General features: G+C 41.7%; 1 protein-coding gene across 1 annotated transcript; it reads left to right on the top strand.

Moving 5' to 3' along the window:
- Positions 1 to 1,270: 1,270 nt before the first annotated feature.
- fam20a (FAM20A golgi associated secretory pathway pseudokinase) lies at positions 1,271 to 15,657 on the top strand. The gene is made up of 11 exons (XM_083932471.1): positions 1,271 to 1,850; positions 3,624 to 3,817; positions 4,533 to 4,583; positions 6,040 to 6,118; positions 6,507 to 6,599; positions 8,205 to 8,320; positions 9,859 to 10,039; positions 10,626 to 10,735; positions 13,201 to 13,282; positions 13,371 to 13,430; positions 14,237 to 15,657. Exons 1-11 carry the CDS (start codon positions 1,483 to 1,485, stop codon positions 14,505 to 14,507), a joined length of 1,605 nt encoding a protein of 534 aa, XP_083788597.1. The 5' UTR covers positions 1,271 to 1,482; the 3' UTR covers positions 14,508 to 15,657.
- Positions 15,658 to 17,166: the final 1,509 nt, after the last annotated feature.

Below are 17,166 nucleotides of genomic sequence, written 5' to 3' on the forward strand. Positions count from 1 at the left end.
CCAGACACTTGTACGTAATTTTACTCCTTTTACACACACACACACACAAACACACACACACACACACACACAAACACACACAAACAACAGATGTTCCAAAATACCACAACAGTACAGATGCAGGCTGGGAAATGCCCTGTGAAGTCTTCATTGCTTCAGTATAAAGCTGCTTAGGGCTTTTAGAGCCGTAATGAGCAACAAGCAGCAGTGGTAATTTATACACTGTATGTTTTCACAGGACTCAGAGAGAGAGAGAGTAAAGAAAAGGTGGCTTGTGAACGAGGGGAGGTTCTAGTTTTCTTTGCATGTTTCCTCATTTGAAGTTGTGCAAGAACTTGCATCTTTTCCCCCCCAGCTTTACCTTTTTTGAGCTCGCGTCTCTCTGCAGATCTGTGTGACAGGGAGAAAGGCGAAGGGATTCACATGTGGGAACTGCAGCAGGAAGAAGAGTGCAGCTGGGAATTTTTTGCCTGGAGCGTAACAGACTGGATGTCTGTGGCGGAAAAGGGAAAGAGAAATAGAGGAGAAAGGAAAGGAGAAGGAAAGACAGAGGTAGAAAAGAGGATGGAAGTTTGAAGCAGGGATGAGTGAAAGTGGACTTTTTCCTTAATGCGAAGGAGACTGGAAGATGACAGAGGGAGCGGAAATCTTGTCCCCACGCCTTCTTGGGATGTCAAGGCAAGTCACACACAGACTTCACACACTTTTACAACCTGAAAAACATTCACTCACACACAATCCCCCTGTCAGAGCATTGGGGAGGAAGGCTTACATACACAGACACACACTCCTGAATGAAAGATGGACTTGGACCTCCAGTTGTACACAAACATGCATTGCATCATGCCAGCTGGACGTGCTTTCATTCAGATCGGCTGTGACAAGAAGAAATGTCTCCACCCCTTCCTGCTCCCAAGGACTTCTGCTTCAGTGTGTGTGTGTGTGTGTGTGTGTGAGAGAGAGAGAGAGAGAGAGAGAGAGAGAGAGAGAGAGTGTGTGTTTTCTATACACTCATTGCACTCGCTCTCTAACCAGTTATTTGATGCTTGTGTGCACACCTGCACATACACACCCACAGTGTACACATAGACACGCTCCCTCTCTCTACCCTCTCTCACACACACTCACTCTCTCGTCCTCAGAGCAGCAGGTCCCTGGAAGCAGCCAAACTGTCAGCGACTGTTGCAAACACATGCTCGCTCTCGGCTCAGCTCTTTCTTCAGTCGCTGCCAAGGGAGGAGGAGGAGGAGGAGGAGGAGAAGAATAAGAAGAAGAAGTGAGGCTGGAAGGAACAGACTGCAAGCACACAGACTCAGATAGAAAAGGGAAAGAGACAGACTTGGACCAACCTCTGCCTGGCTGACTGTGTGGGAGACCGGAGGAAGCCTACAAGTGATGCCTCGCACTCCCTGGAGCAGCACATAGTCAGGACTTTCTTTAGCTTTCTCTTTCTACATTTTTTTCCCCCACTCATTTTCAATAATGAGGAGCAACCGTCTCTTCTTGGCTGTAGCCCTCACAGCCATCTTCTCTGCTGACCTCTACTTTATCCTCTTGCCAAAGCTGCGGAGAGTGGGCAGAGGTTCAGGACACTTTTGCCCATGTGGTCCAGACAACCTCAGCCTTCCGATGCAAGGGGGACTCGCCACCCCGCGGCTCTCCAACTGGACTTTTGAACCACCCCTTGATAGTACCACATCTGAACCTGCTGATGGGGGCTCAAAGCTGGGGAGGCTGTTTGCTCACCCTCTGTACAACATTCAGATTCCGGCGCCGGGTATGGAGGAGAGGCTGCTGCAGGCGGAGCAGCTGATGGAGTACTACAGGAAGAAGGTGTCACGCTGGGAAAGGTCAGTTACTTGGTTTTTAAATTCATATATAGACATAGCTTATTTTGTCCAAGGTACAACTGATTTTACAATTGCTGATAATTAAGTAAACACAGTTGCTCAACATTATTGTGAAAGAGGAGCGTGTTCATTTTGGTTGATAACTCACTCTGGAAGGACACGTTGAGGCTTGAATGTGGTCACAGGGCAGGGTCACTGACATCACGGACAAACCCACCGCAGACGCACATAAACACTTGTGCATTTGTTCATGACAACAGATGTACACCCACAAACAGACATAAGGATGTGTAGACAGTTCTGCGCATCATAAAAAAAGTCCTGTGTCAAGTAGGCCGGTGGAAGAAAAGCGCCACCCAAACATGTCACCCTGAGAGCTCGCATCTGGAACGCTTTCTTTAAGGTAAACAAGGATTTAAAACCGCTAAAGCCCATCTTAATCTGTGGGAGCCATAGCTGACTTTGGCTCGTGAGGCTGTCTGTCTATCCCAACACTCCCTCTGAGAGATACAGATTTTGGGCTCTCGCAGTGGAAAGTAAGAAGAAATATGAGCAATGGATCTCCTCTCTCTGCTGCCTTTTTATAAACTAAACAATGAATAGCCCCAAACGCTTGTTGCAGATCTTAACACTAAAACAAACACACCCATGAGATCTTTCCGATTGCTCACATGCACAGTGAAAACCGGTTTTATTTGCATGCCATAAAAGGATATCCTCCTCAACCTGTAACCGGTTTATTCTTACTGGCACATTGCAAACATTTCCCCCTTCCTCTTTGTTAGCTTGTGTGAAACTCTGTGGTCTGCACTTGTCCATTGTCCTGATTTCCTTGATGTGTTTCTTCAGCTTGCCGGGTGACTGATGGCTCATATTTATAGACCGTAGCTGATTATCTCGGCACTTTTTGCAGCCCGTCATGGAGTTTGTTTGGGTTTGGAGATGACCGTCCCACTCAGTGCGGTCAGCTCTGGCGATGTGGTGCAGCTCTCACCACAGACGTATTTGTTTTGGTCTCAGATTATTGTTGCTCAGGGTTTAAGTATAGCAGAGAGGAAAGGAGGCTGTGGAAATTCAAAGTGTTGTTGCAACTGCTGTTAAAAACAATAAAGAACCCATAAGACAACTAATAAAATTCTGTATGTGAATGCAGAATTGGACTGCAGGGGGAAACGGGCAAATAAAACAAGTTATGAAAGTCGGTGTAAGTGTGAGTGTGAGTGTGTAATGAATTCAACAAATGTCTCCTTCTTAATTTCAAACACATTCTTGTTTCTTAGAAAACCTGTTGAATGCACTTTGCCATGGATTTCTGGCACTAAGTACCACCCCAAATCTTTGGTCTTTCCAAACTAAAATACTGCCTTTACAAACGCTGCAAGAAGTGATCCCCAAGGAGTGGATTTTCTTTTTAAGTTTGACAACCCAGGTTTAGCAAGAGCACAGCTGGTTTATTTCACTCAACTGCTGTTTATGTAACATGGCATTCAAAACTAGTTAGAACATTACATTATATAATCCTAACTTTTGTTAAATGTTGTCATAAAAAGGGAGATTTCCATGTCTTTTTTAAATTATAAAGCAGGTCGAGGTCATACCGAGACCGATCAAATGAATACTTTTTTAACATCAAAGCATCTAAACATGTTATAGTAGAAACCTCAAAATGCAAGTATCCCCCTGAAAATGTGCATAATATGGAGCCTTTAAAGTTGTAATATCACATGTATTAATTTCCAGCTGTTAATCTCTGTTGGGCTTCTGACTCCTCAGACATATAAAACACTACAGTGAGGCAGCGGCTGTTTCCAACATCACTGTGACTGAACATGAAGTGACCTTTGACCATGACGCCAGCTGGCTGAAGTTCCACCTGGGAATAAATCGCTATGCTCTGTATTCCCGTGATGATGATGCTATCCCACAACTCCTCAAAGAAATGCAGAGCATGACGATCATCAGTGCAGGTGATGGAAGGATGGATGGATGGATGGATGGATGGATGGATGGATGGATGGATGGATGGATGGATGGATGGATGGATGGATGGATGGATGGATGGATGGAACGGTGGGTAGATGGATGGATGGATGGAAGGATGGATGATGGATGATGGATGGATGATGGATGGATGATGGAAGGGTGGATGGACGGATGGTGGATGAATGGATGGAAGGATGGACGGAAGGATAGATGGACGGATGGGTGGATGGATGGATGGAAGGATGAATGGATGGATGGATGGATGGATGGGTAGATGGATGGATGATGGATAGATGGATGGATGGATAGAAGGATGGGTAGATGGATGGATTATGATGGACTGATGGATGGGTGGATAGATCGATGGATGGGTAGATGGATGGATGGATGGGTAGATGGATGGATGGATGGATAGATGGATGGATGGATGGATGGATGGATAGAAGGATGGGTGGATGGATGCATGATGATGGATGGATGGGATTAAGAATACCTGTATGCCAGTGTAAAAGTAATTGGATTGCTCTGTGTACATTAATTGGTAACCACCACTTGTTTTTACTTCTGGTTTTGTGCCATAGTGTTGAGGTCATTGTGATGATGAATCATTGACATTAAAATGCAACACGTAACGTTCTATAAATATAAATTAATAATATATAAATCAATTATTAACTAACAAACCTCCATCTCTTACAGATTACACTCAAGACGAGAAGGCCCTAAAGGGAGCATGTGATTGTACCCAAGGTATGGTCTTCTATATCTGTTTGGCATTTGATTTTGTGTCATGTCGTGTAGCTCTTTTATGTACTTCGTGTAACAGCGTGAGTGTTCAATTTCTGACTGGCCCCTTTGTTTCATCCCTCGTTGTTTGTCTCTGCGCTTGGCGGTACTGTCAGAGACAAACACACTGCTGCTTTTGTGATAATGAGGATTTTGTTTTTGGCATCAAAATCCAGATTTGTCTGTCTGTGTAAGACACTTGCTCTGGGGCAAAAAAACAGGAGTGTTTGTGTTCAAAGGCAGAGTTCTTAATTAAATGTTTGATGTCTGCATGCTCTGAGAGAAGCCAATGTTTCCAGGCTTCAACCTACACACCAGCCACCACCTACGCTCTCATCTCCAACTTTACCTCTGAGCAGCACATAAGCCAAAACTGCAGACCTGTGGATGGATAATGAATGGAAAAAGTAACAGACAAAGCTACTTTTAATGGATGCTATTGCTGAAAAACTAGCATATATGGTGGATGTCGTAGTTATGTAGCTAGTTGTTTGCAAACAAATTCATGTGTAAAGCCATAATATACTTTTTCATGTAGAAATATGAACATTAAAGGCCCCATATTGTGCTCATTTACACATTCTTGCTTCCTACTAGAACATGTATACATGCTTTAATATGAAAATATTTTGTTTGTGACATCACAACCGCACAGACGTCCTGACGGCTCATTTAAAATCACAGTTTCAGAATACATGTGCATTTCTCTGTGGATTGAGTGTTTTGATATTTTCACAGTACTTATATAGTCTACCACCTCCACCTGCTTTATACTAAAAAAACATGGAAATCTCACTTTTTAGTTTTCACTCTTACAAATTATCAGAAAAACATGTTTTTTTGTACTGCTGTCTATTCTGTATGTGTCTCGACAGCACAGTGAAGTGGCTGACCACACAAACATAATTTACTGCCAAGAAGAAATGCAACAAAACAATCTTGTACCGTCTGTTTAAATTTAACCTCAAAGGACATTCTCATTATTGCAGTAACCAAAGAACGAGTGTTCATCATCCAGGAAGGCTGTTTACGCCAGTTTGGTCCTGTTTGATTCAGTTCCAGAAAAAAAAAACCCAGTACTGATTGTAAACCTTATAGGATTGTAAACTATTAACAGTTTCACAGAGCGCAGCAGGGAGAGGGCGTATGTGTGGTTAGTCTGGCCTACTGCTGTGACATAATGTACAGACAGTCACAGAAAAAGGAAAGCATGTCGCCGAGAGAGCAGAACACAAGCTGTGTGACCAACCCCCAATTACTTTATCACATGGGAACTGGCAGATCTAGAAAGTGTACCCGTGTTTCCAGCCTCTGGGGCATTAGGCTAAAAAAACAAATACTGACTCAGTTACCTGGTGCTCCGTGTTTACTACATAATGTAATGGAAATGTTTCTTTCTCTTTCGATCTCTCTGCTCTAGTTGTGAAGCCCAGCGGACATCACCTGAAACTGGCTCTGAAGATGCAAAATTTTGCTAAAGCCATGTTCAAACCAATGAGGTGAGGACTGAATCCACATTTGATTGAAGCCCTAGTTTACATCAAACACCATCAATGGATTTTATATCAGTGGCCAAAATGTGAAGTACAGCACTGTGGTTCTGCAATCCATTTTAAACATATATACATTATATTGCCATGCATTATCTCACGCCATGTCTTTTGCAAATTTGCGTAATGATATATCATCTATAATCTGTTAAATGATAGTATTTGTTGTGTTGATTATATACTCACTAACGTGCGTGTGTGTGTGTGTCTGTGTGTGTGTGTGTGTGTGTGTGTGTGTGTGTGTGTGTGTGTGTGTGTTTGTGTGTGTGTGTGTGTGTGTGTGTGTGTGTGTGTGTGCGTGTGTGTGTGCATGTGTGTGTGTGTGCCTGTGTGTCAGGCAGCAGAGGGACGAGGAGACCCCAGAGGACTTTTTCTACTTTGTTGATTTGCAGAGACACAATGCAGAGATTGCCGCCTTTCACCTGGACAGGTGCAGCCCTCTTCCTCCTCACTCATAACGCTAATCATCACTTAACTGTTTCTAAAAGTTGTGATCTGCCATCTCCGTTGCACTGTGCATGTGTATTTTAAGTGGTCTTTCGGTGAATGTATGCTGCAGTGGTGCTTAGGGGTAATTTTAGTCTGTGTTGCACATCTGTCATTTTATTGGCCAGAGTTATGGTTCTGGTGCATACTGAAGTGCAACAAATGTTTTTCTGTGGGCCCTTTATTTCAAAGGCACTATACGTGATGTAAATGTTAAACTAAAGACATGACGTAAAAAAGCAAGTCAAAATTTGTTATTAATGTCTTCTAGTGCTGTGAATAGCAGTGCAACATCCAGCTGAAAAACACATTTACACTTAGTTATCACTTATACATCATTTTTTTAAGCAGCATGGCTCCAGGCTTGGCACTGAAATATCTCAACAATTTTGTACAGACATTTATGGTGCCCAGAGGAAAAATCCTACTGACTTTGGTCTCCTCTGACTTTTCATCTACTGTAGCACCATCATCAGGTCAAAAATACCTGCAATGCTAACGGCATTCCCATCAGCCTCAGCTTTAATTGACAAACGTTAGCATACTAATATAGCTTTTATTGTGTCTGAGAGGAGCAATAATTCAATTAGATTGTAATCTTAAGCAGTCCTAAATGGTCTCAAACTAATTATAGTTATAAATTCAAACGACATATGTGGCAGCTAACACATAAACCACCAGCCCTATGCAAAGATAACAACAGGTTTGCTCAGGTTTTCCACACTAGCTGATGAGGATAAACCTGCAGACACACGCACACACACACACACACACACACACACACACACACACACACACACACACACACACACACACACACACACACACACACACACACACACACACTCTTGTTATTGCACATGAGCTGAGATGAGGTGATTCACCGTCAAACACAGTCATCTGAGCTAGACAGTATCATTAAGAGGCCACACATAATAAGCCATTGCTTCACCACACAAGACAGAAAACAACTATATATTTTGTTCGTATTTTAAGTATCTATTAGGCTTTAAAATGTAATTATTAACATCTTCTGTCATCAAACACAAAGAGACAGATCATTTCTCAGCTCTCTCTTATTTTTTTTTTAAATTTATGGCGGTGTGATTTGAAACCGTGGCGGTGTGTTGTGTCTCTCTGTTGTGTCTGTGTTGGCTGCCAAACCTTATCATCATCACTAGCAGTCAGCAGTAGAGGAATACCAATGATTTGAGAAAGAGCCAGTTTCGCACACTGATTGTTGGTTGATCACTGTTTGCGAGACTGAAATATGACCCTCGAGGGAGGTATAAGCTTTTGATAGTGTATATAAACAGAGTGAGCTAAATTACACAGCATGGAGACTGTGAGCAGGGTACATTCATTGATAAGAATCAGTGGAAATGAACAGCAGGCTCCTGTGAAATGAGGCGAGGAGACAGAGATAAGGATATCTTAATATTGACAGGGTTAACATTACATTTACATTACACTTATGTAAGAATGAACTGTGTGAACCGTAAACCCGTCATCAAACAAAAAAACCCTCTTGTCAATTTATTATTTTAAGAATCCTGGACTTCAGGAGGGTCCCGCCGGTGGCTGGCAGGCTGGTGAACGTCACAGGAGAAGTCCTCCAAGTTACGCACAACGAAGACCTACGAGCTGTCTTCTTCACCTCGCCAGGTAAAGAAGACAGCAGCTCTCTTTCTAAAGGCATAGTTGACATTTTATACCAAGTTCTAATTGAAAACATTGATACCACTCTCATGTCTGCACACAAAGTATGAAGCTAACAGATTGGAACAGGTGGTCTTAAGAGGAAAGAAATGCAATTGAATTGAATGGATTAAACAAACAAGACATAATATGTTCATTAGTGAGATATAGAGGTGCTGGTAGGTGGATTTTTTGGGGTCATTCCTATGTTCCCACAGCCTTATGTTCCCACAGACCTTTGTTCCCACAGCCTCATGTTCCCACAGCCCCATGTTCCCACAGCCTCATGTTCCCACGGCCCTATGTTCCCACAACCTTATGTTCCCACAGCCCTATGTTCCCAGAGCTCTATGTTCCCACAGCCGATATGTTCCCAGAACTCTATGTTCGCACAGCCTTATGTTCCCACAGACTTGTGTTCCCACAGCCCTATGTTCCCAGAACTCTATGTTCCCACAGCCTTATGTTCCCACAGCCCTATGTTCCCACAGCCGTATGTTCCCACAACCTTATGTTCCCACAGCCCTATGTTCCCAGAGCTCTATGTTCCCACAGCCTTTTATGTTCCCACAGCCCTATGTTCCCACAGCCGTATGTTCCCACAGCCCTATGTTCCCACAACCTTATGTTCCCACCACCTTATGTTCCCACCGCCCTATGTTCCCACAGCCTTATGTTCCCACCGCCTCATGTTCCCACAGCCTTATTTTTCCACAGCCTTTTGTTCCCACAGCCCTATTTTCCCACAGCGTTATGTTCCCACAGCCCTATTTTCCCACAACCTTATGTTCTCACAGCCCTATCTTCCTACAGCCTTATGTTCCCACAGTCTCATGTTCCCACAGCCTCATGTTCCCACAGCCTCATGTTCCCACAGCCTCATGTTCCCACAGCCTTATTTTCCACAGCCCTATGTTCCCACAGCCTTTTATGTTCCCAGAGCCCTATTTTCCCACAACCTCATGTTCCCACAGCCCTATGTTCCCACAACCTTAGGTTCCCACAGTCTCATGAGGCTGGGGGAACATAGGCATGGACCCGATTTTCTAATCTTCGGAGAGAGTCTAGTTTCACGCTGTTTCCCGTTTTACTGCCAAATAGGTTTAGCCAACTGTCTCCTGGCTGTCAGTTTATATCATATTTAACAGACAGACATGAGTGTGAACCAGACTCCCAGGAAATTATCTTCCCATACATTAAAACTGCATTCTCGATTCCACTTTGAGAGAAACGGTTGCTCTTTTAAACACGTGGTTAGCGTGAAATGAAACAAAACTATTTGATTAGGTCTAGAAAAAGATCATCAGCAATGTGACCTGTTTATTATATTCCTATATCTTTGAAAACAACACACTGTATCCGCAGAAACTTAAGCCTAACTGTGAGTTATGTTGGTTTAATGTTCTTCAGTTGGAGGAAAAGACAGAGCTGATCAAACAACATGTCATTGTATGTTAACATAAAACTCATTATGTATGTAATCATTTCACTCTGTGTCCAAACAGCCAACAACACATGTTTCTTTGCCAAGTGCCTGTACGTGTGTAAGACGGAATATGCGGTGTGCGGGGGCCCCGACCTGCTGGAGGGCTCCCTGTCTGCCTACCTGCCAGGCCTCAGCATCGCTCCCCGCATCTCCATCCCCAACCCCTGGATACGCTCCTACACCTTCGCTGGAAAAGAGGAGTAAGACCTCAACCTCTGTACACAGATATTTTATTGAACAATACTTGAATTGGACCTACACATATATTCAGAAAGGGTTTTGCTTTTAATGTTATTCAAATGGTTTGGTTATGGATACAGCACGGTGCAACTTTTTATTTCACTGACTATAATCCATCTGTGGTTGAGACAGCTGGTGGCGTCCAGTCAGATTGAACATTTTTCAAAATAAAATTCCAGATTTCCCGTAAATCCTGATGATGCTGAATCATGTTGGATGATTTGGTCAAAGGCTTTTCTATTTGGGGATAAAAGATGCGCAAGAGTGCTTTGTTTAATTTTACCCTCTCTTTCTTTTTTTTACACCATCCTCTATTTCTGTACCCTATAAAGTCAGTTTGCACCAGACAAACAGCAGCCGCATCCTGTTTTGTTCCATAAATCTGCTGAGCGTGTTTCATCATTATAATAATGTCTCGAAATCTAAATTAACTGTGGGGTAATTTTAGACGGAGTTTTCTCAAATTGTTCCAAACATCTGGCCAAAACAGTTTCTGGATCAAAACTTTTGAGTGATGTCATTTATGTCTGTGTGTGTTTTGTAAAGGTGGGAGGTGAATCCCTTCTACTGTGACACCATAAAGCAGCAGTATCCCTATAACTCAGGAAACAGGCTCCTCAACATCATAGACATGTCCATCTTTGACTTCCTCACAGGTATTTTATGCCACTTCATCACCTCCTAGTCTAGAAATTTGACCGTCAGAAACAATCTGTCCCTATGTTACAGGAAAAGTGTTTGTCCCTATGTTTCAGGAAAAGTGTTTGTCCCTATGTTACAGGAAAAGTGTTTGTCCCTATGTTTCAGGAAAAGTGTTTGTCCCTATGTTTCAGGAAAAGTGTGTGTCCCTATGTTTCAGGAAAAGTGTTTGTCCCTATGTTACAGGAAAAGTGTTTGTCCCTATGTTTCAGGAAAAGTGTTTGTCCCTATGTTTCAGGAAAAGTGTTTGTCCCTATGTTTCAGGAAAAGTGTGTGTCCCTATGTTTCAGGAAAAGTGTTTGTCCCTATGTTACAGGAAAAGTGTTTGTCCCTAAGTTACAGGAAAAGTGTTTTTCCCTATGTTATAGGAAAAGTGTTTGTCCCTATGTTTCAGGAAAAGTGTTTGTTCCTATGTTACAGGAAAAGTGTTTGTCCCCATGTTTCAGGAAAAGTGTTTGTCCCTGTGTTACAGGAAAAGTGTTTGTTCCTATGTTTCAGGAAAAGTGTTTGTCCCTATGTTTCAGGAAAAGTGTTTGTTCCTATGTTACAGGAAAAGTGTTTGTCCCCATGTTTCAGGAAAAGTGTTTGTCCCTGTGTTTCAGGAAAAGTGTTTGTTCCTATGTTTCAGGAAAAGTGTTTGTCCCTATGTTTCAGGAAAAGTGTTTGTCCCTATGTTTCAGGAAAAGTGTTTGTCCCTATGTTACAGGAAAAGTGTTTGTCCCTATGTTACAGGAAAAGTGTTAGTCCCTGTGTTACAGGAAAAGTGTTTGTTCCTAAGTTACAGGAAAAGTGTTTGTCCCTAAGTTACAGGAAAAGTGTTTGTCCCTATGTTACAGGAAAAGTGTTAGTCCCTGTGTTACAGGAAAAGTGTTTGTTCCTAAGTTACAGGAAAAGTGTTTGTCCCTATGTTACAGGAAAAGTGTTTGTCCCTATGTTACAGGAAAAGTGTTAGTCTCTGTGTTACAGGAAAAGTGTTTGTCCCTATGTTACAGGAAAAGTGTTTGTCCCTATGTTACAGGAAAAGTGTTTGTCCCTGTGTCACAGGAAAAGTGTGTGTCCCTATGTTTTAGGAAAAGTGTTTGTCCCTATGTTACAGGAAAAGTGTTTGTCCCTGTGTTACAGGAAAAGTGTTTGTCCCTATGTTACAGGAAAAGTGTTAGTCTCTGTGTTACAGGAAAAGTGTTTGTCCCTATGTAACAGGAAAAGTGTTTGTCCCTATGTTACAGGAAAAGTGTTTGTCCCTATGTTACAGGAAAAGTCTTTGTCCCTGTGTTACAGGAAAAGTGTTTGTCCCTATGTTACAGGAAAAGCGCTTGTCCCTATGTCACAGGAAAAGTGTTTGTCCCTGTGTTACAGGAAAAGTGTTTGTCCCTATGTCACAGGAAAAGTGTTTGTCCCTATGTTACAGGAAAAGTGTTTGTCCCTATGTCACAGGAAAAGTGTTTGTCCCTATGTCACAGGAAGAGTGTTTGTCCCTATGTCACAGGAAAAGTGTTTGTCCCTATGTTACAGGAAAAGTGTTTGTCCCTATGTTACAGGAAAAGTGTTTGTTCCTATGTCACAGGAAAAGTGTTTGTCCCTGTGTTACAGGAAAAGTGTTTGTCCCTATGTTACAGGAATAGTGTTTGTCCCTATGTTACAGGAAAAGTGTTTGTCCCTATGTTTTAGGAAAAGTGTTTGTCCCTGTGTTACAGGAAAAGTGTTTGTCCCTATGTTAAAGGAAAAGTGTTTGTCCCTGTGTTACAGGAAAAGTGTTTGTCCCTATGTTTCAGGAATAGTGTTTGTCCCTATGTTTTAGGAAAAGTGTTTGTCCCTATGTTTCAGGAAAAGTGTTTGTCCCTGTGTTACAGGAAAAGTGTTTGTCCCTATGTTTCAGGAAAAGTGTTTGTCCCTATGTCACAGGAAAAGTGTTTGTCCCTATGTTACAGAAAAAGTGTTTGTCCCTATGTTACAGGAAAAGTGTTTGTCCCTATGTTACAGAAAAAGTGTTTGTCCCTATGTTTCAGGAAAAGTGTTTGTCCCTATGTTACAGGAAAAGTGTTAGTCCCTGTGTTACAGGAAAAGTGTTTGTCCCTATGTTACAGGAAAAGTGTTTGTCCCTATGTTACAGGAAAAGTGTGTGTCCCTATGTTACAGGAAAAGTGTTTGTCCCTATGTTACAGGAAAAGTGTTTGTCCCTATGTTACAGAAAAAGTGTTTGTCCCTATGTTTCAGGAAAAGTGTTTGTCCCTATGTTACAGGAAAAGTGTTAGTCCCTGTGTTACAGGAAAAGTGTTAGTCCCTGTGTTACAGGAAAAGTGTTTGTCCCTATGTTACAGGAAAAGTGTTAGTCTCTGTGTTACAGGAAAAGTGTTTGTCCCTATGTTACAGGAAAAGTGTTTGTCCCTATGTTACAGGAAAAGTGTTTGTTCCTATGTTACAGGCAACATGGACAGACATCACTACGAGATCTTTACTAAATTTGGTGACGAAGGCTTCCTTCTCCATTTGGACAATGCCAGAGGGTGAGACAAAATGTGAAAATGTGAGCATTAAATAACTGTAAAATGATGCTTGCTGTGATTTCATTTCCTTACCACATCTTGTGCTCAGGTTTGGGAAGCACTCTCAGGATGAGATGTCTATCCTGGCTCCACTGTCTCAGTGCTGCATGTAAGTGTAATGCTGCTGTTTGTTTGTGGATTCACATTTGAAGGGTTTAATGCCAAAACTGGATGTATACATTATTAAAAATGCCACCTGAAAAATCATAATAATCGGAAATAAAGGAAATCTGGTATGGAGCCATTGGAGTGCCATGAAAAAAGAATAAATGTTTAAATCTTCAGAGGTATAAATAAAACTAAATATGTAAATAAATAAAACAAGGTTTAATAGTAAAGAGAAATAAATAAAATATTAAATATATATTTGTTGAAATATACAGACAAATAAAAGAGTTTTCATTCATTTTCACATGTATTTCTGTAAAGGGGAAGGTAAAAGCAATAGTAGAAGTAATATTTTATGCCAAAAAAATAAATGTATATTTTAAAGATATTAACATAAATATAAACCAAAAGAAATAAACGAATCAATGTGAACACATTATTATTTCACATTTTGTTATATGTCTTTTATATTTCCACATTTATTTGTTATTTTATATTTGTTATATAAAAAGAAATATTTATTTTAAACATTGATTTTTTCAAAAAAGTTTGGGTTTTTTAAAGATTATTCTTTGGCAGTATTTCAAGCCTTTTATTAGATAGGACGGACAGGAAATGGGGTGAGAGAGAGAGGGGGGAGACATGCAACAAAGGGCCGCAGATCAGAGTCAAACCCGCGGCCGTTGCCTCGAGGACCTTCAGCCTCTTTACATGGGGCGGGTGCTCTAACCGCTGCGCCACTTGTCGCCCCGGAAGAAGCAAAAAAGTTTTGAAAGAAGGTTTAATTTCTCTTCTCTCCCTCCTCAGGATAAAGCGCTCTACACTGTTGCGGCTCCAGCTCCTGGCACGACCAGAGTTCAGACTCAGTGATGTGATGGGAGAGTCCCTGGAGGGAGACCCTTTACAGCCCATCCTGACTGAGCCCCATCTCTTAGCGCTGGACCGAAGGTTACAGAAGGTCATAAGAACGGTCCAGCGCTGCGTCAGGAGGCTGGGGGAGGACGAGGTGATCGTCAAGGACTTTGCCAAATCCACAGAGAAACCTCAGAGCGCCACAGGGATAAAAAAGGCTAGGTAACGCAGGATGAAAGGGTAGTCGCTCCTCTTCGTATAGCTGCTCTTCGCACCACAGATGACTTCACAATGAAGCGCAGTGAGCAAACAACGGTTTTAAGGAACAAAAGCCATAAATGGAAGAAGCTGTGAAATCTTCAGAGCTTGTCAGCGAAGGAAGGAGGTTCAGAGCGTGAATCACTGCCAGACACAAATTCCTATCACAGAGGGAGCCATGCCTTTTATTTCTTTTTGTTGCTCTCATGGTCGTGAACTCCCCCAAGGGTGCATTTTTACGACAGGGTTCTCACTTTTCCTGTCCACATACACCATCAGGCAGGTTTGGAGTTGACACATTTAAGTGAAGACCTTTTTAAGGAACAATTAAACGCCAGTTTGAAAGATGTACTCTGAAGGATTTTCAACTATTTAATTGTCTTTGAAGTTCCTATCTATCAAAGAGTGAGTTCAAACAATGGTGACCTTTTAACAAAGTATTCGCTGAGCTGTCACTGCCGGTGATGCTGTGTTCACTTGTAATCGGAAATCGAGAACTTCCAACTTCTGAATCAGGCTTGTAGTAAGGTCAAGAGTGAAATAGGAACATGTGTGTGTGTATGTGTGTGTGTGTATGGATTTAGCGGGTAACATATAGGGGGCTAGGGTTGTCAACTTCCTGAAGGATAAATAAGGGACAGCTCATTGGCGGGGCCGGCTGGCCCGATTGCTGCTTTGTTGTCTTCCGGTATCTTCTTCGCAAGAAACAGTCCCTCGACCAATGAGATGAGCTGGTTCGTCATACTCGTGTGTGAGTGTGCTGTCAGCTCATTGGTCACAGAGCAGGAGATGCTGAGAATAAGTTTACCCTAAATGTTCTTATAAAGCGCCATTTATTTATTCATTCTATTGACATTTTACGCACTATTTTTGATTCACACGGTAATACGGGACAAAGAGCGTCCCATTTCAAGGGATGGTTGACCAGAATTAGGGTCTAGAATGTTTTTTTGACAAGATGGAGGTTCTGAAAGAACAGGCTCAACTGCAATTACATCTTACAGCCAAAGAGGCCGCTAGAAACAATGTATCTCAATTCTTATGGAGTACATCTTCAAACACCAAAAAGCACATCAATATCAGTAATGGACTTAATATTTATAAGAAAGAGCTGCGATGCACTGGATCAGTTGTTTATCAAATGAATGCTGTTGAAGATTGTGACTATGGAAAGAAAGATTTGTGCGTCCATGTCATACGTATAAAATAAAGTTATTTTGAAGAGAAATCATCACCTGCAAGTAACAGACGTGTGCGTGTGTGTGTGTGTGTATGCATGTGAGAGGAAAGCGCTACCTATTAAAACAGCCATTTAGTTTCCTCCACCCCGTTTTCCAGACTTGTAATCCGTCTGTCTCATCAGAGTTTCAACAGCTTCACCACATCACTGTCAACTAAAAAAAACATGCTGAGACAGACTAATGACTAACCTAAAGCCATTGAGAAATGTGTTACACACATACAGAAATATGTTATAGAATACCACTGGACTTTAACGATATTACATTATATATATTTATAAATCTGTGAATGAGTTTCCCCTGTGAACATGTTTTGGTCTTTTTTCTCTCTCTTTGCTCTTATCCTACAACCCTGATACATTCCAGGTCTCTGTGTGATGTACAGTGAGAAGAATAACCACAACTATTTTAAAGAGATCTAGAGTTTGGAATGAGGCCAAATAAAGTCAGACACCAGTCTGAGAAAGCATGCAGGGAGGATGATAAGCAGGTGAATACCTTCATGCCACACGTTATCTGCACTGAAACATCAGGAACAAACATTTTAAGGCCGCCCAAAATGAATAATGGCAGGTTAGGAAACGAGGAAACAGAATATGCTTTTCCAACTCCAAGTAGCAATACTTTTAAAGAGGCAAATGTTGGTAGTTTCCCCATAGCCAAGTATGACTGTCAATAATTAAGTTGAAACTTTTTTCTTATTATTTGGAAATATTACTGCATGGAAACGTCATAAAAATCCAATTAGAGGAAAAACTGAGTGTTATAAACCAGACAAATCGTGTTTAAAAATATTGTGCGTTCCCAAAAGAGGAGCGGAGGAAAGGTTAACATTTAAAATGTAGTTATAGATTATAATATTCAACTTCTTCTTATGCATGTTTTGGTGCAGGAATGAATGCCGGTGGTCATAAGGCTTTCCTGCACTTAGAGCAGCGACATGTCTCCCCCTGGTGGACACACATCATGTTCCATCTGTTTTCAGAGCAGCCTACACCCTGATTGATTGTCTCATTTTCAGGTTCATGCTTGTATTTTGGGTTTCGACTAGAACACATTTACATGGTTTAGTGTTTGAACCGCGTCTCTGCACCGTCATTGCAGCCGGAGAAAGACTAACATGACTTTCTACCTATATACACTATAGCTGTAACATCACAACTGTGCAGAATTCTTGACGGCTCATTTAAAAACAGTTGCTGAATACGGACTGTGTGTATTTCTCTGTGGATTGAAAGGTTATTTTACTTTCACAGTATTTATATAATTACAGTAATCGGAGAGAGTGACTTGAGAGAGCCCATGAGACACATCCTGAACTAGAACCAACATCACAAGTACAGTAACAGACAGACAAAAGATGAAGTATTTTAACTTTTTTTATTG

Source organism: Echiichthys vipera (genome assembly GCF_963691815.1).
Source record: "Echiichthys vipera genome assembly, chromosome: 18".
Lineage (NCBI taxonomy): Eukaryota > Metazoa > Chordata > Actinopteri > Perciformes > Trachinidae > Echiichthys > Echiichthys vipera.